Genomic DNA, 24,410 nt, shown 5'->3' with positions numbered 1-24,410 from the left:
GCGGCGGCCCCGCTGAGCCGGCCAGCTCCGGGCGCCGGGGGCCGGCCGCGCGAGGCGGCCCGGGCCGGGCGGCAGCATGCGGAGCGGCGAGGAGCTGGACGGCTTCGAGGGCGAGGCCTCGAGCACCTCCATGATTTCGGGCGCCAGCAGCCCGTACCAGCCCACCACCGAGCCGGTGAGCCAGCGCCGCGGGCTGGCCGGCCTGCGCTGCGACCCTGACTACCTGCGCGGAGCGCTCGGCTGTCTCAAGGTCGCCCAAGTGGTAGGTGCCGGGCGGGGCCCCAGGTGCGGGCTGGCGGCCTAGCCGGGAGTCTTCCCTCCCCTCTCTCGCTTCGGGGGCTCAGGCCCGGCCGGCCGCCGCCGCGCACCCGCTTCCCGGGGCCAGACCCCAGTTCCTCGCACCCCCTTCTTCCTCGCGGGGTCCTGGGCCGCCCTTCCACCTTCCTTGGGGACCCTGCCCTCTCCAGACTTGCAGCCTCAGGCGTGCGCCTCCTACCTGAACACCTGCCCCCGGGCCTACCTGTCCACTCCCGCCTTCGCTGTCGCGAGCCTTTTTCATTATTGGGCTTGGTGGTCCGCGGAGCCCGGCGCGAAGGTCATGCTGACCCCCGATTAACTACTGATCACAGCAATTTGTGGCAGGTTTTCGGGGCCCGCACAACCTACACCTCCCCTGAAGGCCCTTCTCTGTGTCTGCTTCCACTTCTGGGGACTGTGGCTTGGCTTCCAACTCCGCACCTAGCAGAGTGCCGGGCTTAGGGCAGACGCTCAGTAAATGTTTGTTGAATGGAAGCATGTAGCCTAGATGCAGTGGGGGTGCCCAGATCTAACCCCCAAAGTCTCCAGTTTATACCGCAGAGGTTTGAATCCGCCTACTTAACCTGGAAGACAGAACCAGCATCCCTGAATCCTCCGCCCCAGCACGGTGGCTGGCATTGCCCAATTGGTACCCAGAGTTAAATCATTCGAGGAGGACAGCCAGTTTTGGAGGCAACAGAGACAACTTTCTGTCGGACTTGTCGATAGTAGAGATCATTTCTCAGAATTGTTTTCAGCTTCCAGGGTATACAGGGCAGTGGCCTGGCACCTCTGCCCCTCTTTCATGGTTTTTGTAACAAGCCTCTCTGGGCAGTTGCCTGGCTCTCTTGTGGACAGGGCATGCTCCAAATTCAGAAGAAAACTGTGTCCCAATATTATACCCTGTTACAGGTAGGCCTTCCTCTGAGGCCTGGCAGCAAAACTTTATAGCCTTCTAGCCCCAGAAGCCATTTGCATGGAGCCCCAGTGTATGTACATTTTGTTTCTTCCAAGCATTGGGCTGGTGCTTACTTGAGTCCATAGATAAGCGTCCCTTGGGAGTAATATAAAATGTGGACACCCTTTAAATAAAGGTCTCAGTGTTTGTAAATTGCAGAATCATAGACTATTTTCTCTCTGGTGAAAGGCTTGTTCTGCTGATTGCCAGGGGATATTTTTGAAGGGCTCTAAGGAAAGACAAATGGAATGGGTTATCCCTATCTAGAATTTTAAACTGACCTTATCTGGTAAGCTGGAATGTCCTCAGAGATGTGTTGGTTCTGTTGTTAGGCACTGGTGCTAGCAGAGAGTGGAGGAGGTGGGGGAGGGAGAGGGCTGGTGGTAGTGTCTAACTGCCTTTTAAAAGGCAGCTAGCCAATGTTTGAGTATAGCACAGATAATCAGAAATGAGTAAAAAAGATCACGGTGAACTTGGACCCAGGTGGAAAATAGGGCCTTGTGAAGTACCTTGCTCTGTTTATTCTGTGGACTTTTGAAAGTAAATAGAACTTGCCACTCCAAGGATCTGGTAAAAGAATGAAAATCAGTAGTTGTATAAAATGCTAATTGCCATCTCATTGCCGGAACTTGGTCACCTAAGGCCAGAAATGGAAGCCAGTGGTATTTGTTACTGCCTTGTGGTAAGGTCCTGTTTTGTTGTAGAAGTTTACTTTTCATCTGGAAAAATTTGGGGTCCCAGCCCCTAAAATCTCACCTAACTCTGCCATTTGTCCAACGTGTTGGATTTAAACAGCAAGAGGATGGGTGAGTGAAAAAAGGGACCTGCTTGGAGGTTATAGCAACTTGAAACAGTCTTCCATGTACGTGGCTTCTCAGCCCTGATATAAGTCAGGGTTTTTAGGGGAGAAAAGCCCCCTCAAAGCTCCAGGAAATTGAACTATAGATTTAAACAAGAAGTCATTATGAAGATATTTTTAAGATGTTACAAAGCTCAAAATCCCACTACAAATATGGATGTTACAATTCTTTTTTTTTTTTTTTTTAATCTCACTTATTTTTGAGAGACAGAGCGTGAGAAGGGGAGGGGCAGAGAGAGAGGGAGACACAGAATCCGAAGCAGGTTCCAGGCTCTGAGCTGTCAGCGCACAGCCTGACATGGGGCTCAAACCCACAAACCTCGAGATCATGACCTGAGCTGAAGTCAGACATTTAACCAACTGAGCCACCCAGGCGCCCCTGGATGTTATAATTCTTTTTTTTTTTTTTTTCAACATTTATTTATTTTTGGGACAGAAAGAGACAGAGCATGAACGGGGGAGGGGCAGAGAGAGAGGGAGACACAGAATTGGAAACAGGCTCCAGGCTCTGAGCCATCAGCCCAGAGCCCGACGCGGGGCTCGAACTCACGGAGCGCGAGATCGTGACCTGGCTGAAGTCGGACGCTTAACTGACTGCGCCACCCAGGCGCCCCATGGATGTTATAATTCTTATATTAGAGTTTATATTATGGTTAACTTACTGTTTTTGAGAAAAATTTGACTGTTTTTCATTTTAGTGTTTAATGGACATTTTTTTGTGGTTTGTGGCCTATTGCAACCTGTAGCCATCCTCGCTACTTTGGGTGTGGTCCCCAGAACAGCGGCATTGTCAGCATCAGAGAGCGTGTTAGAAACGCAGAATCAGGGGTGCCTGGAAGCTCAGTCGGTTAAGCGTCCAACTTTTGATTTTGGTTCAGGTCATGATCTATTGGCTTGTGACTTCAAGCCCCACATTCAGCTCTGTGCTGACAGTGCAGAGCCTGCTTGGGATGCTCTCTCTCTCCCTCTCTCTCTAACCCTCCCTCACGCTCTTGCACTTTCTCTCTCTCAAAATAGATAAATAAACTTAAAAAAAAAAAAAGAAAGAAATGCAGAATCGGAGGGCTTACCCTAGACCTTCTGAATCATAATTTGAAGTTTAACAGGATTCCCTCAGTGATTCACGTGCACATTCAAGTTTCAGACTTACCTTTCTATATCATTTTAGTGTTAAAGCCTCACACAGGTGCTAGCAATCAGTTCTCTATCAGAACCATTAATAGTCAACCTCAAGGCTGAGGTTTTTCTGTAAAACGAGCTTGTACCTCCTGAAAGGATTAAGAGAATGAGGTGACATGTAGAATTTAGCGCCTTGTGTGTTAGGAGCTTAGTGTGCAATAAAAGATAGCTATCATTGTTGCCAATTAATATTTCCTGGCTTTCAAGAAACTTGGTGAAATTGTCACCCCCAAATTACAATTATATATTTGAATTAAAGACAGTTTGCTTCCTAGTGATTTAAAAGTTAAGTTGATATTTTATTTTTTTAATTTTTTTTTTATTAAAAAAATTTTTTTTTCAACGTTTTTATTTATTTTTGGGACAGAGAGAGACAGAGCATGAACGGGAGAGGGGCAGAGAGAGTGAGAGAGGGAGACACAGAATCCGAAACAGGCTCCAGGCTCCGAGCCATCAGCCCAGAGCCCGACGCGGGGCTCAAACTCACGGACCGTGAGATCGTGACCTGGCTGAAGTCGGACGCCCAACCGACTGAGCCACCCAGGCGCCCCTAAGTTGATATTTTAAATGGAATGCTTTTGATAGCAAAACTAATCTAAAATATGAAAATTAATCAGTGTATTTCCATAGATTAAATTTTTTAAAATGGAACTTATACCTATCCCTTAGTTGGGGAGAATGTCTCATGTGGTTATATAAAACAATAAAATGTACTTTTTGTGGGAGAAGAGTTGGTTTAAACTCTTGATTTAAATGCTTTCTTCATTCTTGTGAATGTGGATCCTGTGAGTGCTTATTGGTTTTTAGCTCCTAGACATCATTTAATGAAATAGTTCATTTAGGTCTTTTGCTTTTTTCCATCAGCTTGATTGAAAGCAGAGTTTTGCTCTTGGGTTGGTGGAAGAGGGGAGTGGTGGTGGTTGGGGAAGGGCATATTGGCACATACACCATGATCTAGGGCAGTGTAGAAGAGGACCGGTCTTGGATTGGCCAAGACTTTCTGAATAAAAACAACAGCAGGCATCATTTAGTGAGAGCTTACACTCTTGTTGCTACCCCCATTTTATGGATGAGGAAACTGAGGCACACAGGTTGTGACTTCTTCAAGGTCACACGGCTAGTGGGTAGTAGTGCTGGGGTTTGAACCCAAGCAGTCTGATTGGCAGTGTACTCTTTACTGCCTCCTGAACACATCATTTTGAGTGCCACAGAGAGGGCGACTTCGATTCCAAGGACACTTCTCTGGTCTTTGGCTAGCCTGATGATTGATGATTTGGGTGACTCTTAGATACTTAAGTGAGACTTAAAAGGATTTCAGTTTCTCATTGGCCGTTGTGGAGGTGTGCAGCTCCTCTGTGGTAGCCTGCCCCTCACCCAACAGACCTGTCCACTCACCTCAATGAGGAGATGGGGCTTCTCAAAAGTGCCAAGAGGAGATTCAGCATTTCAGTTCTAAAAAGACCTCTCTGGGGGCACCTGGGTGGTATCTAGGAGTTCCTTACACTATTCTTTCTACTTGTGCAAGTGTTAAAAATTTTTCATAATAAAAAGTTACAGAAAAAATGGTTATGTGTTGGGGCACCTGGGTGGCTTAGTGGGTTAAACGTCCAACTTCGGCTTGGGTCATGATCTCACGGTTGGTGAGTTCGAGTCCCATGCTGGGCTCTGTGCTGAAAGCTCAGGAGCCTTCTTCGGATTCTGTGTCTCTCTCTCTCTCCGTCCCTCACCTGCTTGCTTGTTCTGTCTCTGTTTCTCTCTCTCTCTCTCTCAAAAAAAATGAATGAAACATTAAAAAAAAAAAAAAAAAAAAGACCTCCCCAGGAACTCTTTTGCCTCAGATCCTTTTCTTCAGCCCCTCTCATACCTGATTGACCTTCTGACATTGCATTGCCTGTGTTTAGGACTTTTTGTAACAAGTTGGGTGATAGAAGGTGTTTAAATTCAAATTTTATCTCTGCTGAACGTGAAATCTCTTAACCGTATCCTTGTCTTGGCTTTCTCAGTAGTATAATGTGGGTAGAAATGACTGAGCATTTTAGGAATTGTAAGAACTAAGAGGTTAAGAGGCGCTTTCTTAGGTAACTCAAAGGCAAATGTGTGTATTTGCATTTCAGGGTTGAGTAATAACATATCTTTTATTTGATGGAAACCTTGTCAGTTTCTTATCTCCAGCCAGTAGGGCAAAGCTCCTCACCATTCCTGCTCTGTGGGGGATGTGACAGGGCATGTAGGTGAAGTAATAGGTTTCACTGCATTGGATTCTCAGATCTACCTTAAAGTGGCTCTTTGTAAAATGGTCTTATTTTCACTTAGGGAATTATTGTTATCTTTGGGAATTGTCTTCCTGCTCAAAGACTTAAATTTAATTCTAACAGAAAAGCAAAGTTAATACCACTCTTTGATGATGTTAGAAGTAGTAAAATTATCATCCCAGACCTCAGAAAACTGTATAGTACACATCCATTTTTACAAAACCAACAAAGACAGTTCAAGAAAAGAATACTACAGACCAATTGTTCTCATGAATAGGGGCACAAAAATCCTCAAAAAAAATACCAGGAAATCAAATCCAGCGGTATTATGTAAAAAGAATAGTACACCGCAACCAATTGTGATTTATCTCAGGTGTAAAAGACTGGTTCAGTTTTCCAAAATCAATAGATGTAACCCACCATATGAACAGCTGACTAAAAAAAACCCCACATAATTATGTCATTGGCTGCAGAAAAAACATTTCACAGAATTCAACATCCATTCATGATAAATGCTGCCAGCAAACTAGGAAGAGAAGGGAACTTCTTCAGCCCAAAAAAGGGCATCTACCAAAAACGTACAGCTAACATACTTAGTGGTGAAAATGAACGCTTTCCCCCTAAGGGGAACGAAGCAACAATCTCTACTCTCACCACTGATACTCAACATCGTACTGGAAGTGCTAGCCAATGCAAGAAAAATAAATGGAAGGCATACAGATTGGAAAGAGAGAACAACTGTCCCTATTTGCAGATGGCATGATTGTCTATGCAGATAATCTCATGGGAATCTCTAGAAAAAGCTCCTAGAACTAATAAATGTGTTAGCACAGTTGTAAAATACAAGGTCAACACACACAAAAAATCAGTATTTCTGTATCCTAGCAATAAAAGCAATACATCATTGGAAACAGGAAAAAACAAAACCAAAAAATCCTATCAGTTACAGTAGCTCTGAAAGGAATGGAATACTTAGTATAAATCTAACAAAATATGCAGAGGATGGATCTGCATGCTGAAAATTACAAAAGACCGAAGAAAAATTAAAGACAACCTAAGTGGATTGACATACCATGTTCATGAATTGGAAGACTCATTATAGTTATAATATTAATTGTCTACAAATTGATTGTGTTTAACACAGTCCTAAAATCCCTGCAAAGTTTTTTATTTTTATTTATTAAAAAAAATTTTTTTTTAACGTTTATTTATTTTTGAGACAGAGAGAGACAGAGCATGAACAGGGGAGGGGCAGAGAGAGAGAGGGAGACACAGAATCTGAAACAGGTTGCAGGCTCTGAGCGGTCAGCACAGAGCCCGACGCGGGGCTCGAACTCACGGACCTCAAGATCATGACCTGAGCCGAAGTCGGACGCTTAACCGACCGAGCCACCCAGGCGCCCCCCTGCAAAGTTTCTTAAGACAGAGACAAATGATTCTAAAGTGTATTAAGGATTTTATTTTTTTAATTAAAAAAATGCTTATTTATTTATGTTGATAGTGTGCATGAGCAGGGGAGGGGCAGAGAAAGATGAAGAGAGCGAATCCCAAGCAGAGCAGAGCTTGACATGGGGCTTGAACTCGCAGACTGGGAAATCATGACCTGAGCTGAAATCAAGAGTGGGACGCTTAACCAACGGAGCCGCCTAGGTGCCCCAAGGATTTTATTTTTTTATGTAACCTCTACATCCATTATGGGGCTCAAACCCACAACTCCCAAATCAAAAGTAGCATGCTCTACTGACTGAGCCAGCCAGGTGCCCCTGATTCTGAAATTTATATGGAAAGTCAAGTTATCCAGGCAAAGGGATGGTGAAGGTTGGTGGGAGAGTGTTCAGGGAAGAGGGAACAACATAACATCAGGTCACCTTTGTTGTGTTGGGGAGTAGGAAGATGGGGATGGGTTCTGGGAGTATGAGACTTTTGGCCAGTTACTAGTTCACTTCATGCCACAAGCAGGTCTCTTCACTTATAAATTGGGGCTGATGATAGTATTGCTTGCACTGATGAGCCTCCCATACAAAATCCTGAGCAAAGTGTCTCACATACAAAGTGTTACAAACCTGTGGGCACTATAGAATATCCCTGAAATGATACAAGCTGGGAAACTGAGTGGTGGAGGGCCAGGTGGAAGGGAGAGTTAGATTTAGTGTATGACTTTTTGTACTTTTTGAATTGTATGCCGCATGCAAATATCTTCTATTAAAAATTTATTAAAATGTTATCTGTTATTAGCTCTATCTTAACATACATTAGCCTGAAAGCAAATATACTGACCATAACCTTTAACCTTTTGCTTACTTTGTAATTTGGAGGGCCTTAGGGAGAATGATTTAGACAATATACACCTCTTGAAGAAACTTAAAGTTTGAAAATGTTTTCAATACATTTTCCTGTAAAAAAAAGCAAGCATTCTGCAAGATTGCAGGCACTTAATTAATCTGTTTATTTGCTAAAGGTAACATTTCTTTCATTTGCAAGGAATTTACCCTAATTAAACAAATTTTTTTTAATGTTTATTCCTTGAGAGAGAGAGACAGAGCATGAGCAGGGGAGAGGCAGAGAGAGAGGGAGACACAGAATCCGAAGCAGGCTCCAGGCTCTGAACTGTCAGAACAGAGCCCGACACAGGGCTCGAACCTGAGCTCAAGTCGGAGGTGTAACCGACTGAGCCATCCAGGCGCTCCTACCCTAATTTTATTAGTTAATACGTTATTTGGGGTTGTAAAGTGCTATAGCATGGTGGCCATAGTTAGTACTATATTGCATATTTGAGAGTTGTAAGGGAGTAGATCTTAAAAGGACTCATCACAAGAAAATAAATTTTGTAGCTATGTATAGTGACACATATTAAGTAGAGTTATTGTGATCATTTCCCAGTTATACAAATATTCAATCGTGTACGTCTGAAGCTAATATAATATGTCTGTTATATCTCCGTTAGAAGAATTGTAACATACAGGAAATGAGGGAAAAAAAATCTTAGTATGACAGATCAAATGAAGAGATCTTTGGAGTTTCTCTTTTCCAAAGGCTCAACAAGATGGTTTCCTTTTTTTTTCTTTTTTTTCTTTGCTAATAAGAAGAATGCTTCAGTAAAAGTCTTTCACTCTTCTTTTGATTTGTGACTATTTTTTGTTAAATTTCATGGAATGCTTTTACTAGATCAAAAGGCAGTATCATTAAATTTCTTAGCATTAAAAAAATTGTGGAATTGGTCAGCATGTCTCTACAATATGCCTGAAGGTCATAGTTTATTCCAGTTTCCAGTGCACTTACCCACAAGTACTTACCAGTGGGAACTGGTGAGCTCAGGAAGACCTTCTGACTCCTTCTGAGTCACGGGGCCAAATCAATTCTTCCTTGACAGCCCTGGAGGACCTTTTTTTTTCTTAATTGGAAAGTGGAAAGAGCCTTTCCCGGGTCATGGCACTTGAGAAGGATGCTTAGAGGAGGGAAGACAGGGTTGTACGTGCACTGCCCGGTTCAGGATATTTCCCCCTCCTGGTAAAACGGATGCCTACTCGGGTGTTCAAGAGAGTCATATTTCCAGTCTAGAGGTAGTTGTGGAAATACCTGAGCTACAGCGCATTGGTGGTCCACTGCATAAAGGGTCGAGGGATGTGTGACAGCCAGGGCTGGGTATTTTGTGTGGTGGTCCTGCTAGCTCCGTGCACTGTTGAAATAACCTGGAAACGCCAGCGTTCTGGCCTTCAACCCACAGCTGCTGTCACTGCCTCCTTATCCTTATTGCTGGAAGTAGCTTCAAATCCTTTTGTAGGGTGATGTCAGATTTCTTTGGAAAATCAAGTTGTTTGTTAGAGGACAGAGCTGTAGTCAAAGGCCTGTGACTGTGATCACAGATCCTGAACCTTCCCAGACAGTCCCAATTTCCTGTGCTGTCTCATCAGACTATGTGTAAGTATGTCCTAAGTTTTTTTTTTTTTTTCTTAATGATTTTACTTTAAATTATGAAATATTCCAAGCATTGACATTATAGTGATTCACATAACAAGTACCCACATACGGACAATGTGTCCTGATATTTTTGTTTGGAAAATAAGAGTATCCCCCAGGGGACAGGCTGTGTGTGCAAGAGAAGTAAAAAGCAGGGTGAGATGAGCTGGAATTTGGATTCATTAGCGAGGTGGGACTTCAGAGAGCCCAGGAGGAGGAAAGCTAGACCAGGAGAGAATAAGAGAATAAGGCACCCCCAGACAAGGGGATGGCCTCAGCATCTCTTGTGGTGGCAAAAAGCCAACTTAAACTTTCAAAGGCTCCGTTCAAAGTGGTCCAGGCCTGAGACCAGGCCTGCAGCTGGGTGAGGAAGGGACAGATGAGTGGAAGGATACAGAATTTAGAAGGCAACACCTCCTTCGGGAGAAGATCTTGTTTTATTTGTAAGCAGTTTAACTTGATGGGGACGATTTTTGTGTGAAAAATTCTCACTTACAGGAGGGCCCAGTGTTCACCTCTGTGCCTCTCCTGTGTGGTCTTGTCTCCACACATTAGATAGTGGGGTCTGTCACTGGTTTTCAGAGTGAGGTCCCCTGGGAGCCCTAGAACTTACTAATGTAGAAATGGGGGATTGAGAGACTGAGGGACTAGGTATAATTGTATTTCAAAAAGAATAATATAACTGCATTAAATAGTAATCAGGCCAATTTCTTTTTTGACGAGAATTTTATGGTACAGATTGTTTTATGTTGATCAGAAGCTTTGATTAACATTTGAGTATCATACCCCTGCCTCAGAGTCTTTGCATTTGAGATATAATCTTGCACCCTCTGCTCCCTGCCCCCTCCCAAAAATATCACTTGGCTGTGTTCTTCAGCACTGTTGTTCTTCTGTTCTGTTTAAAAGAGACCTTCCGTGACCATGCTGTGTAAAGTAGGACACCTCTGTCCCCACTCTTTTTCCTCTCCCTCTGCTGAATTTTTCTTCATGGCTTTTACCACCTGACTAGACCGTGAGACCAGAGGTGTTGTGTGTTAAGTTTCCTTCTATCCCCACGGTCTGTAACAGTGCCTGGCGCATAGTAAGGCCCTGATCAACCAGTTGAGTATACATAACTGTTTAATAAAAGAAAAATAGGGGCACCTGGGTGGCGCAGTCGGTTAAGCGTCCGACTTCAGCCAGGTCACGATCTCGCGGTCTGGGAGTTCGAGCCCCGCATCGGGCTCTGGGCTGATGGCTCAGAGCCTGGAGCCTGTTTCCGATTCTGTGTCTCCCTCTCTCTCTGCCCCTCCCCCGTTCATGCTCTGTCTCTCTCTGTCCCAAAAATAAATAAACGTTGAAAAAAAAAATTAAAAAAAAAATAAAAGAAAAATAATGGAATATTGCTCAGTGTAGTTTATAAGGTCAGATTATTTGACAATATGGGATCCATAGGGGAAAATAACCTGTATTGGTGTATTTACCAGTAAACTTCTGGACTCAGTTCTAAGTGGAAAATATTAGGAAGAAAGTATGGAAACAAAATACCGCTGTAATTCTTTTTGCTTTTTTTAACTGTGAGTTTTAAAAGGGTATCTACTGCTACTAGGAAACAGAAGCATTTGCTTAGAAGGCAGATTTTTGTAAGAGAAGGGGAAACCATAAGAGGCCCTGCCAAGCTTTTTGCTTAGGAAAGTGTAAGATGAAAACTAGGGATTCTCTAATTATTAACGAAGTTGTCTGCTTCCTGATCAACATGTTGAGAGAGAGGGTTGCTCAGGGTCCACCGAGCCAGCTCTTTGGGAGCCCTTGGAGCACACACTCAAACATGTACGTGTAAAGAAAAAGTTGCAACTAGGACTGAGGCTGAGGGTCCTAAGTGGTTGTCTTTATAAAGCTCTCTGATTAAAATAAAAGAACAGCAGTTCCATGGGGCCCCGAGAAGGGAGGCTTTTATCTTCTTGAGGCTGGAGGGGGCTGTAGGAAATACTGAAGTCCAGAATTTTGTCTATGAGCGTTTCAAATGATTGGTTAAATTTGGGAATTATATGGGTTAATAAACATTTAAAATGTTTAGAGTTCAATCAGATGTGGATAGTTTTGGATGGCTCCTTTCTTACCACTACAATTTGATGACTGGCACTGTGGAAGGCTTCATTTTTGTGGTTTCCCATTTATTCCAGTGCAGCTATGAAAAACAATTTAAGTCTAAAAGATTTTTGTGCCAATAAAAAACAAAAAACAAAAAAAAAAAAACCAACCCAAACCCCAGGAACAATGACTCTCCCAGTGGTAGTTGCTTCTTTAGCTTGCCTGCTTTCTTTCAACCATTTTTGGTCCAAACCTTGTACATGTGTATGCTTTGAGATTAAGAGTTGGCTGAATGACTGTAGAGTTAGATCAAGATCAGTAGCTAAATGTAAAATTTTTAATGTAGTCTTCCCCTTTTATTTTATTTTATTTTATTTTATTTTTAAAAATTTTTTTTTCAACGTTTATTTATTTTTGGGACAGAGAGAGACAGAGCATGAACATGGGAGGGGCAGAGAGAGAGGGAGACACAGAATCGGAAACAGGCTCCAGGCTCTGAGCCATCAGCCCAGAGCCCGACGCGGGGCTCGAACTCACGGACCGCGAGATCGTGACCTGGCTGAAGTCGGACGCTTAACCGACTGCGCCACCCAGGCGCTCCTAGTCTTCCCCTTTTAAAAAAAAACACAAAAAACTTATACTTTATATATATTTGAATGACTTGGCTGGGCCAGCTACTGTTATATATAAACAGGATAAGAATCCTTTTGCCTCCACTGGGCTCACAGTCCACTTGGGGAGTGAGGGTTTGGTATGCGATGGAAAAGCACTCAAATTGTTCTTATCCCCAGAGCCAGGGGATCTCATAGAGGACAGGTTGGCAAAAAAGCCTTTGTGGGAAACGAGCACTTTACATGTTGAGTGTTGAGTAGCCAGTGGCTGACATAAAGGTGTGGTGTGTCCTGTGGGAGAGGAATATACCAGGTGCTGGGAGTGGATAAGGAAGAGGGTTAAGCCCAGGCAAAAGTATGGAAGGGGAGGAGGGCACAGAGAGGGATGAGGAGGACCCTGTTGGAAAGGCCCTGATTTGTTAGGCCTATGAATTTGAATTTTCTGAAAGAGATGGGTAATGGTTGGTGCTGAGGCTCCTGGCAACTTGAAATGTGGCCAGTACAGATTGAGATGCACGAAAGTATAAAACACATGCTGGATTTTAAAGCTGTAATAAGAAAAGAAAGAATGTAAAATATCTCAATTTTTTATATTGCGTGTTGAAATACTACTTTGGACATAATGGGATAAATACACTACTAAAATAATTCTGTTTCTTTTTACTTAAAAATCTGTCTATTAGAAAATGTAAACTCACTTCCGTGGTTCCCATATTTCTCTTGGCTGTCGCTCAGTTTAAGCGGGTGAGGAATGGCTTTGAGAAGGGCCCTGCCCCATAGGAGACCTTGAGTAATTCAGGTGAGAAATGAAGACGCAGGTGGTCTTTTGGCAATAGGAGTGGAAAGAATGTGACAAGTGGGAATTATAGGTGGCAATTATGTTTAAATTTTTTTTTAATGTTTTATTTATTTTCGAGAGACACAGAGAGAGAGAGACAGAGAGAGAGAGACAGAGACAGAGTGCAAGCTGGGGAGGGGCACAGAGAGAGGGAGACACAGAATCCAAAGCAGGCTCCAGGCTCTGAGCTGTCAGCACAGACCCCGACACGGGGCTGAAACTCACCAACCGTGAGATCACAACCTGAGCTGAAGTCAGACGCTTAACCGACTGGGCCACCCAGGTGCTTCACAATTATGTTTTATTATAGTCCCTGTTTTTTATTTTACGTTATATTCATCTCTCAGTCAAAAAACTGTTGAAGCTAACATTCACTGAACACTGATTGTGTGTCAGACTGCTAAGTGTTTTATGTGTGTTCTCTCCTTTACCGCTCAGGGCAATCCTGTGAGGCAGGTGTTTTACAGATGAGGAAACAGGCTTTTTTTTTTTTTTCCAACGTTTATTTATTTTTGGGACAGAGAGAGACAGAGCATGAACGGGGGAGGGGCAGAGAGAGAGGGAGACACAGAATCGGAAACAGGCTCCAGGCTCTGAGCCATCAGCCCAGAGCCCGACGCGGGGCTCGAACTCACGGACCGCGAGATCGTGACCTGGCTGAAGTCGGACGCTTAACCGACTGCGCCACCCAGGCGCCCCGAGGAAACAGGCTTTTTGATATCACTAATTTGCTCACGGTCCCCACTGCTGGTAGGTACAGAGCTATGCAGCCAACCTTCAGAGACCACACCGGGAACACTGCCCCCCGCCCCTTGCGTGTGTGTTTCTATGACCATTAGGCAGTTTATGAGCTTTGTTCCATCGTCACTCGTCTTCCCCATCCTGCAGGGACTCAGTCCATTTCTGTTTTCCTTCTGCCAGCACTGCTTCTGGTCCTGGTAGGTCTGCTAGCCTGCAGAGCCCCTCTGGCTCCCGATTCTTCCACAATGAATGGGTCACATCTGTCAGAGTCTGGAGAGGTGTTGGTTTCATTAGAAAGGGGAGCCCCTCAGCCCTTCTCTTTGAGCTCCTTGGGTTACCACTGAAATTTAAGAATTTCTGAGATCAGAGCTAATGCAAGTCGTGAGGAAGCTGGAGACCATGTTTGCTGTGGAGGGGGTGTATAGAGATAAAAATTGAGGCTTGATTATCTCCTGTTTGCTTGAGCCAGCACCTCAAAGTATTTGGTGTTGGAAGAATTACTGATTTCTGGAACCTTTTTTTTCCCTTCGTAGCACACCTGCCATAGAATATTGGCATCTGTTTGGACTTTAGCTTGTTTATGGGTATTATAAGATAATTTTTAAAGATAAAATCACGATTCTTATACAAATATAAAAGATTTTTATTAATTAATGAGGGAACCAGTAAGGTATTACAACCTGTTCAAAGGAAAATTCAAGGAGTTTGCACACAAAGACCATGTGTGTGAATGTTCACACACGTGCACATCCATACACACACACACACACACACACACACACACACACACACACACACACCATGAAATGATTTCGAATAGATGCCACTGTAGCTTTGAGGGGAATCACTTGTCTCTCTACTAAATTTGCCTGTCTACAGACAAGAATCATTTGTGTTGCATATGGTTGCATATCAGTTACATACAAGTTAACAGAGTTGCAGAATATCTCCAAGGCCACAAAATGCACACATCCCATAGAATCAGATAACTTGGAAAGTTATGTTCTAACAAGGCCCATTCTTCCGTTGAAGATACTCAGTAACCCTTTTGGTCCATTTCAAAATCTTTCACAATTTGTTCTGAGATGGGGAATATCTGGGGCGGGGCCCGTGTGAGCTAGATTTTTATACAACTGATGCATATCAGCGCCCCCCCCCCCCCCAAATTTCATTTGTCCCTTTCTCTCTGTGTCCTCTGCTCCTCCAGCTCTGCTGTTGGCTTGCTGGAAGAGCGTCTCTTATGGCCTCCTGCACCCCACCCTGGATTTCCCTGTTGTTTTCTTGGTTTTCCTTGGTCACTTTCCTTCACAGAAATAGATCTTGATCCCCTACACTCAGGGCCATGCCCTTTAACCCTCAGCCTGGTCTTTAGGGGCCTGAGTCAAGCCAGAATGGCAAGGACTGCAGGTAAGAGGATTACCTGCTGCCATAAGGGTTGGTGTGAGGTTGAATGGAAAGTGCCTAGCGTGGAGCTTGGCCGAGAGAAGCACCTGGTGAATGTTAGCCATTATCCTTCATGCTGATGTGTCCTGGCTCATCCAGCCAAGTTCTAGTTGAGTCACTCTCCCATTCAGGCTCTCTTCACCTGGATCTGCCACCTCATCCTGGCCGTAAGCTCCTTAGCTTCTTGTTCCTCCCTCGTAACACACTGATGCCGCAAGGGCACAGCCAGAGGATTCCCCGGCAGTGAGTGGGCTGGCGTGAGACCGGGTCCTCTATACCTTTTCCCTGTTTGCTCTCCTCTACCCCTCTTCTTACTGGCCCTGCCATGCCCATCCTGGGTTTTCTTTGTTCTGATTGATGTCCTGTGTCCTGTGATGTCCTATGATGGAGCACTAGCTTACATTACATGTGTCCCTCACTCTCTGGACTCTCTGACTTTCTTTTTAAATTTATTTTTAATTAATTTATTTTAAAGTTGTATTTATTTAGGTAATCTCCACACCCAACATGGGACTCGAACTCTCAACCCCGAGATCACAAATCTCACATTCCCTGATTGAGCCAGCCAGGCACCTCTGGACTCTGGCTTTCAGAACAGATTTGGGTATGCTTACAGTCTATTGTAATAAGTCTCTAAACACCTGTGAGGCAGAGCCCCAGTTTTCTTCTATTTAGTGTTCATAGTGGTGAACACTTGGCTGCTTGGTGAGCACTTGCCAATTCATCCAGGTTCAGTTTGATATATTATCCAGGAAGAAAAGAAAAACAACTAATTCGTATTGAGGGTGTGTCTTCATCTGCCATACAAAATATCATATATTGGGTGGCTTAAACAATAGCAGTTTATTTCTCACAGTTCTGGAGGCTGGGCCAAGGTCAGGGTACCTGCAAGGTAACTTCATCCTGAGGTCTTTTCTCTTGGCTTGTAGGTGACAGCCATCTTGCTCTGTGCTCACATGGTCTCTCTGTACATGCATAGAGAGAGAAAGATTCCCCCCCCCCCATTTTTTTAAAGTATATTTATTTTTGAGAGAGGAGCATAGAGAGAGGAAGGGAGAGAGTCCCAAGCAGGATCCTCTCTATCAGTGCAGAGCCTGCTGTGGGGTTTGAACTCATGAACTGCGAGATTGTGACCTGAGCTGAAACCAAGAGTTGGATGTTTAACTGACTGAGCCACTCAGGCGTCCCTCTCTCTTCCCCTTCTTATAAGGGCACTGATCTCATCACGAGGTCTCCATCCTCCTGACTTCATCCAACCCTAATTATCTTCCAAGACCCCATCTCCAGATACCATCACAGTTTAAGTTAGGGCTTTAACATATGCATTTGGGAGGAAGGGAGATAAGCTTAAGTCCATAGCAAAACGAGAGCAGGGTGTAAATCAATAGTGGAGGTTCAAGATGGCTCTAAACACCTTGAGATTCAGAAACACAGAATTTTAGACTGGAAGGAATCCTGAAGCCAGTCATATGTGCCCCTCCTGTGTTTTACATGTAACAAACCTGACGCCTCGGGAACCTGTGGCTCACCTATGGCTACCCAGTTTGTCGGTTGCCCTGGAACCTGAGCCTAAGGCTGACATTCCTTCCCCATGCTTAGCCATTGCTATGGTGGTGATGATTTGCTTCCCTTCTGTGAAGACAGTTGTGGAACAGCTCTCTGAATTCAGATCTTTCTTACCCTTTATATGATTATGGGAAGAGAGGATGAGTAGTAAATGTCCTCGGGCACTTTTTAGGTTAGTAGGTTAGTAAAGACTATATAGGACAAATCAAGTCTTTGTGATGACCTGTTCATTTATTTATTTTTAAACTTGTTATTTTGTTTTAGACAGTGCTAGCCAGGGAGAAGGGCAGAGGGAGACAATCTTAAGCAGGCTCTAGAGTCAGCGTGAAGCCCGATGTGGGGCTTGAACTCATGACCTTGATATCATGACCTGAGCTGAAATCAAGAGTTGGACACTCAACCAACTGAGCCACCCAGGAACTCCTGTGATATTCTGTTGAAAGTGCAGGTATTTAACCAGTCCTGGCAAACTCCCCAAGTGAATGTCCTGGGATGGGCAGCTGACCTGGAGCCCTAAAGTTTGAATTGTAACAAAACCCCTAATGTTGGTAGATACAAAGTTGCCTTTTAGTTCCTTAATTTCTCTGATGATAAATTGAGATCAGGATAATTTGCCAGCAAATTGGTCAATCTTCTTTTGGAATATGGTTTTGGAGCTGAAACTGGGAAAACAGACCCCCATTTGTCACAGGAGAATACATGCACATGGCTTTATGCATGGCCTTGAAATATGTGATGGCAGTGGAGGGGTAGTCAGAGTTACTGGCATTGTGGTGCCGTGGTCAAGGTGATTCTGGTGAGGTAGTTGGAGAGACACTTCATACACCTCAACTTCACTAGATGCTTTGGAAAAGCTTCGACTGTTGGTCTGGGACTTTCGGGGGGGACTTAGGGGCTGGCAAGTTATCAGATGAGTGAAGCCCACAAAGAATGATGAATTGCCAGATTGAGGGAAGCCTGGGGGAGCCCAGTAGGGTCAGTAGCTTGTGGAACCCCTCCTCTATGTCTAGCTCCATGGAATTCTTTCTTTTTCATTTTTTTAATATTTCTTTATTTTTGAGAGAGAGAGAGAACGTGAGCAGGGAAGGGGCAGAACGAGAGGGAGACACAGAATCTGAAGCAGGCTCCAGGCTCTGAGCTGTCAGCACAGAGCCTGACACGGGGCTTGAACTTGAATTCACGGACCGCAAGATCATGACCTGAGCCGAAGTCAAACGTGGAACCAGCTGAGCCACCCAGGCGCCCCACTCCGCGGAATTCTGTAGGAGGCCTGCAGTTCTTTTTTTCCCCTTTTTTCCCCAGACTATAAAATCTACCATTGTGTCTCAGACCAGATCAATATAAATAAAAAACAAAGTTAAAAAAAAATTTTTTTTTTAAATTTTACCTGTTTGCAATAGTAAACTTCTTAATACTTAACACAGAGATCAATAAGACCTGCCAGATACAGGATTTAGCCAGATTGATCCAGCAATATTATTGTCACAGAGGAACAGAGAAAGTCCTCAACATCCTGCTCTAAATCTTTATTGTTCAGAGCTACTATACACAGTTGGGTAGGTTGTGTGCGCACAGTAGGTCTGAGAGGGTAAAGGAGGCTGAGATCCAGCCTGCACACTCTGCTTGCCAACACACATGCCCTAGCACTGGGCAGTGTCCACTGGGAAGAAAGGTTGCCTGTTTTCAATTCATCAGCCCTGGGGGTGAGTGTGTGTGCGTGTGTGTGTGTGTGCGCGCGCCATTTTTAATTTGCTATCCTCTTACCAAGCCAAGCCCCCATCCAGACCAGAATCTGTTTGTAACTGACACAAAGGTGCTATATGGAGCAGCTTATGTCTTGATTATTTAATTGGGAAACCTATTTGAGACATGGCTTAGCTGTGGTATTAAGCTAGATGGGAAAGTGTATTTTTAAAAATTTTATTTATTTTTTTGAGAGAGAGAGAGAGTGCATATGCACATGAGAGAGCACAAGTGGGGGAGGGCTGGAGAGAAAGGGAGAGAGAGATTTCCCAAGCAGGCTCTGTGCTATCAGCGCGGGGCCCGACATGAGGCTTGAACCCACAAACCGTGAGATCGTGACCTGAGCCGAAATCAGGAGTTGGACGCTTAACTGATTGAGCCACCCAGGTGCTCCGAATATAAACTTTAAATTAAATCTTCCAGATACAGTATTTTAAGCAGATTTATTTTGAATTAATAATCATGTGCATGTGCAGGGCCTTCCAGCATCTTGTGTGGTCCTCTGTGAGGTATACACGTGATGATGTATTTGGTACTACATGACCGAATGAGTGAAGACAGATAAAAAAAATAATTAGCTGATTCATTTTGTCAAGAGCTCCCATATTGTTGAAATTAAAAACCTTCAATCCTGCTCAGAACATCCGTCAGACAATTGATGGTGTGTGATTATAGTAGAGGTTGGTGCACATAACCCTATACAACTTTCACTCTAGGAGTTCTTGTTTAGATGTGTGCACCAAGGGGCCTTTGTGACCGGCTGGGTGGGCTTCCCCCAAGGCTGAGCCCATCCCTGCAGTGTCAGTCAGCTCGCAGTTGGCCAAGAATAAGCACATGGGTTCTTTTGGGTTTGCTGCAGGACCGGTAAACCAGGCCTTGGAGGGAACCCTGGGAGGGCCAAGCAACAGCGTTTGAGGGTTTTACTGGAGCTGAGTATACGGGACTCAGCTTTTCTTCCTAGCTGCCCAATCAAGGGCATCCCGTGGCTCCTGGGCCACAAAGGGCCATGTCCTCCCTTCATAGACTGGACTGTGACCCCATCGCGTCTGAAAGAGGAGTGAGCTCTGCTTTGGCTGGCCCCATTCTAACCTGAGGCCTCCAAGTGCTTCATCCTCTGCCACCTGGGCCAGCTTGGGGATGGGTATCTGTCACTGGGCAAATCTGGCAGGGGCTATGAGCACTAACTTGGCCTGAGAACATGGGGGCCAAAACATGGTGGGGCCCGAGGACCATGACCCCACTGTGGAGGGCAGCATGTGGCACTGTGTCTGTCTCACATAGCCAAACACCCAAAAGAATTCTGGGAGCAAGTCTGGTCAAGGACCTGAGTGGAAGTAGAAAACCATGGTGAAGGAAGGTAGTTGTCTTAATAAAATGTGAACACTCTTCTTGGTTGCTTCCAGGAAGAGAAAACTGGCTGACAAAAAATACTGCTTTAAAGTACACAGGCTGCAGGGAGGAGTGTTAAAAACAGTGCCGCCTAACTTGTTTGCAGTGAGAGGCACAATCTTGTGCCGTAAGGAATGCCATACAAAGAGGCCCTGTGAACAAACCACACTTCACAGTTAAGTAGCTGCATTCAAGAGCAGGACAACGTTCAGACTTCGCAGCGTGTGCACTTAGGTATTTTCTGCAAGTGATCGCATAACCCAAAAAGCAGCTCTTAAAGGCCAGAAGAATCCTAAAAGAATGCTTAGGCAAAGTTGCAGTTGTGTCGTCTTCTCCTAGAGAAATATATTATAAATATATTCTGATAGGTTATTTTATTTTTAATTAAAAAAAATTTTTTTTAAATTTTGTGAGAGAGAGTGCACATGCATGTGTGTGAGCGGGAGATGGGCAGAGAGAGAAAATCCCAAGCAGGCTCCACACTGTCAGCATGGAGCCCTTTCTGGGGGCTCGATTCCACGGACTGTGAGATCCTGACCTGAGCGGAAGTCCAGAGTCAGACCTCAACCGACTGAGCTACCCAGGCACCCCAATAAATAAAATCTTAAAAAACAAAACAAAACAGGGGCACCAGGTGGTTCAGTCGGTTGAGCGTCTGTCTCTGGATTTCAGCTCAGGTCATGATTCCACGGTTGTGAGAGTGAGCCTCGAGTTAGGTTCTGTGCTAAGAGAACCGTGGAGTCTACTTACGTTTCTCCTTCTCCCTCTTTCGCTGCCCTTCCCCCTCCCATCTCTCTCTCTGTCTCCCTCTCTCAAATTAAAAAAAAATAAAATAAAGATTTTATTTTTTTGATATTTATTTTTGAGAGAACACATGCATGCATGTCGGGGGGAGAGGGGCAAAGAGAGAGGGAGGTGAGAATCTGAAGCAGGCTCCAGGCTCTCAGCTCAAAGCCCGACGTGGGGCTTGAACCCACGAACCATGAGATCATGACCTGAGCTGAAGTCCAACACCCACCCAACTGAGCCACCCAGGCGCCCCAAGGTTTTATTTATTTTTAAGTAAACTCTATACCCAATGTGGGGCTTGAATTCACAACCCCAAGATCAAGAGTCACATGCTCTACTGACTGAGCCAGCCAGGTGCCCCAGTTCTGATAGGTTATTTAAAATGTTCATCCCAGGTCTGTCTGCTCTCTCTGCTGCTAACTCACTGACTGAAGTCGAATTTCAGAGAGCATCTGATTGGCCTGATTACCACTGACTTTATTTGGGTGGAGCTTTCCCGGCTAGGCCAAATTAGAGCTGCCTGGCCAGCCTGTGGGCTGGATGCCCGTGGGTCAGGTGCCCACCCCTCTTGTGTACTCAGGGTCCTGAGCATGACACCCCTGTGCAAGGGTCAGCCTGGGGTCACTTCTCCTAGAGGAGGGGAGAGGGATGGAATAGTTAGCTCTCTGAGGCATCAGTGAGCACACTGACCTTTTCCTATGAAACTGCTGTTACTCTCCATCACAAGCCTTTCTTCAACTCTACCTTCCTTCACACCTCTTCCGAATTTCCTGGTCTCCTCCTTGGTCTGCCTCCCTGCCTTTGTTCCATGTCAGGATCCGTTCTGCCTGCTCACCAGCACTCACAGGCCTCCTTCCATCCAAACATCTTTGCCATTGGCTTGATTCCCTCCCCCTTCTTTATTGAGAGACACCAGAGAAGGTACCACTTTTCTTGAGAAACTTCTATATTCCTGGTCTTCTCCAGCCACCCATCTGGTAAAGTGTCTCTTGGGATCTGGTACTATGTGAGGCTTACAAAGCTCCTTTATGTCCAAGAGCACAGTCTTACGTCATACGTAAATTGATCTGTAATACATATAACACATTTTTCACTTGAAAACTGTTTTCGAAAATGGGAAAACTTATTTTCTGATTATAAAGGTATTTTGTGTCTGTTGTTTAGAGATCAGACAACTATAGAAAAATGAAGAAAAAAGTAAAAATCACCAGTACAGTTTTTTCAGTGTTACAGAGAACTTCCATTAATGGGTATATATCGTTTTAGACTTTGTTCCTGTGTGCATGCTTGTAAAAATGGAGTATTATACATGCTATTCTGTAATTTGATTTTGGGTATATTTTTAACTCCAAAAAGCACTCCATCTGAATATTAACACTCTGAACATTGAACATGTGAAAATTGAACACTGTGCAAAAAAACAGCTAACATCTGAGCATTGCTTCATGATGCTTTAGACTGTCTCTGATTGGCTCTGTCCATTAGACTCTGGCTTCCTTTTGGTTGCCATTTGGAAATTGAACTGTTTCTTTTTTGAATTTTTTTTTTTTAGTGTTTATTTATTTTTGAGAGAGAGAGAGACAGAGCACAAGCAGAGAGAGGGGGAGACACAGAATCTGAAGCAGTGTCCAGGCTCTGAGCTGTCAGCACAGAGCCCAATGCGCAGCTCGAACTCATGGGCTGTGAGATCATGACCTGAGCTGAAGTAGGACACTTAACCTACTGAGCCACCCAGGCTCCCCGATCTATTTCTTTCTTTAGATTACTTTTGTTTTGTTTCATGACTGAATTGGAAGAATTGAAGGCTTTTATCTTATATTTTGAGTCTGGAAAAACATCATTTAAAAGCTAATTTAGAATTTGTCATATTACGATTTTGAATTAAATCGGCAAGAAAAAAATTTAGGGAGTGCACACCATTTTCTTTCTTAGAACATAAGAAAAGTGACAGAAGTTTGAGCTCTAGAGGTTTGGGCACATGCCAAGGATATTGGTGGTCTCCATGTGTTCTAGTTTTTCCAATTAAAATACAGTAAAATGGACTTTTTTTGTGTGTAACAGTTCTATGATTTTTTAACACATATACATTCATGTAACCACTACCACAATTAGGATACAGAACAGTTTCATCAGGCCACAAAACTTTAATTCTTCTTTGAAATCACACCCAGCCCTTGACGGCCCATTGCTATAGTTGTGTCTTTTCCAGAATGTAGAATGCCCTATATGTGGAATCACAGAATATGCAAACTTCCGAGACTTTCACTTGGTATAATGCATTTAAGATTCATTCATGTTGTGTTTTGTTCATAGTTCATCCTTTTTTCTTGCTGAACAGTTTTGCATTGTAGGTAGATTGCAACAGTTTCTTCATTGACCTGTTGAATGACGTTTGGGGTGTTTCCAAGTTTTAGTGATGATGAATGGAGCGCCTATAAACATTCATAGAGAGTTTTTCTGTGCACATAGATTTTTATTTCACTGCGATTAATACCTAGGAGTGGATTTGCTGATCATATCGTAAGTGTATGTTTAACTGTATAAGAAATGGCTGCACTCTTTTCCAGAGGAACTGTTATATTGCATTCTATTCTACTGGTAGTGTCTGAGTGTTGTGGTTGCTCTGTATCTGGGCCAGCACTTGGTATTGTCTTTTTTTTTTTTTTTTTTTTTTAATTTTTTTAACGTTTATTTTTGAGAGAGACAGAAAGAGCGTGAGCAGGGGAGAGGCAGAAAGAGAGGGAGACACAATCTGAAGCGGGCTCCAGGCTCTGAGCTGTCAGCACAGAGCCCGACACAGGGCTTGAACTCACGAACCACGAGATCATGACCTGAGCTGAAGTTGGACGCTTAAGTGACTGAGCCACCCAGGCGCCCCCTCCCCGCTTTTTTTTTTTTTAAGCCATTGTAATAGGTGTGTGGTGACATCTCATAATGTTTTGTTGTTGTTGTTTGCTCTCATTGTGGTTTTAATTTGCGTGTCCCTAAGTGGCTAATGATGTCAAACATCTTGTGTTTATTTGCCATCTGTATATTTCTCTTTGGTGAAGAATCTGTTCAAGTCCTTTACTCATTTTTAATTGGACAATTTATTTTCTTACTGTTTGAATTTGGGGAGTTCTCTATATACTTTGGATATAAGACCTTTGTCAGATACATGACCTGCAAAAATTGTAGCTCATTCTGTGTCTTCTGGTCTTTTCACTCTCTTAACAAAGTCTTTTGTAGAACAAGATTTTAGTTTAGATGAAATTTAGCTTGTCAATTTTTTTCTCATGGATTATGCTTCGGGTGTCATATCTAAGAATCTCAGGTCATGAAAATTTTTTCCCATGTTTTCATCTAGGAATTATAGTTTCATATTTTACATTTAGATCTATAATCCATTTTGAGTTCATTTTTATACAAAGTGAAAAATTTAGGTTGATGTTTATATATATGCCTATTAACATGAAGCTGTTCCAATACTATTTGTTGAAAGGGCTATTCTTTCTCCATTGAATTGCCTTTCCACCTTTGTCAAAAATCATTTGGCCATATTTATGTGTGTCTCTTTCTGGGCTCTTGGTTCAGTTCCATTGATCTCTGTGTCCATCCTTTCATCAATATTACACTGTCTTGATTACTGTAGCTTTATAGTAATTCTTTTTTTAAAAATTTTTCTTAATGTTTATTTATTTTTGAGAGAGAGAGAGAGAGAGAGAGAGAGAGAGAGAGA

At 43.8% G+C, this 24,410-nt stretch overlaps 1 protein-coding gene across 2 annotated transcripts in view; it reads left to right on the top strand.

Annotated features, from left to right (window-relative positions):
- Nucleotides 1-14: 14 nt before the first annotated feature.
- CMTM4 (CKLF like MARVEL transmembrane domain containing 4) overlaps nucleotides 15-24,410 on the top strand; it is a 63,947-nt gene continuing 39,551 nt past the window's right edge. The window contains exon 1 of one of the 2 annotated variants that reach the window (XM_040498231.1): nucleotides 15-262. In XM_040498231.1, coding sequence (XP_040354165.1) covers nucleotides 77-262 — 186 coding nt within the window. In that variant the 5' untranslated portion in view covers nucleotides 15-76. The remainder of the gene's footprint in view (nucleotides 263-24,410) is intronic. The other variant, XM_040498230.1, reaches the window with a different exon arrangement.

The sequence above is a fragment of the Herpailurus yagouaroundi genome, unplaced genomic scaffold (assembly GCF_014898765.1).
Source record: "Herpailurus yagouaroundi ecotype Mexico unplaced genomic scaffold, PumYag 190, whole genome shotgun sequence".
Taxonomy (NCBI): domain Eukaryota; kingdom Metazoa; phylum Chordata; class Mammalia; order Carnivora; family Felidae; genus Herpailurus; species Herpailurus yagouaroundi.
The sequence above is the reverse complement of the archived record's forward strand: the minus strand, read 5'-3'. Positions and strand labels throughout refer to the sequence as shown.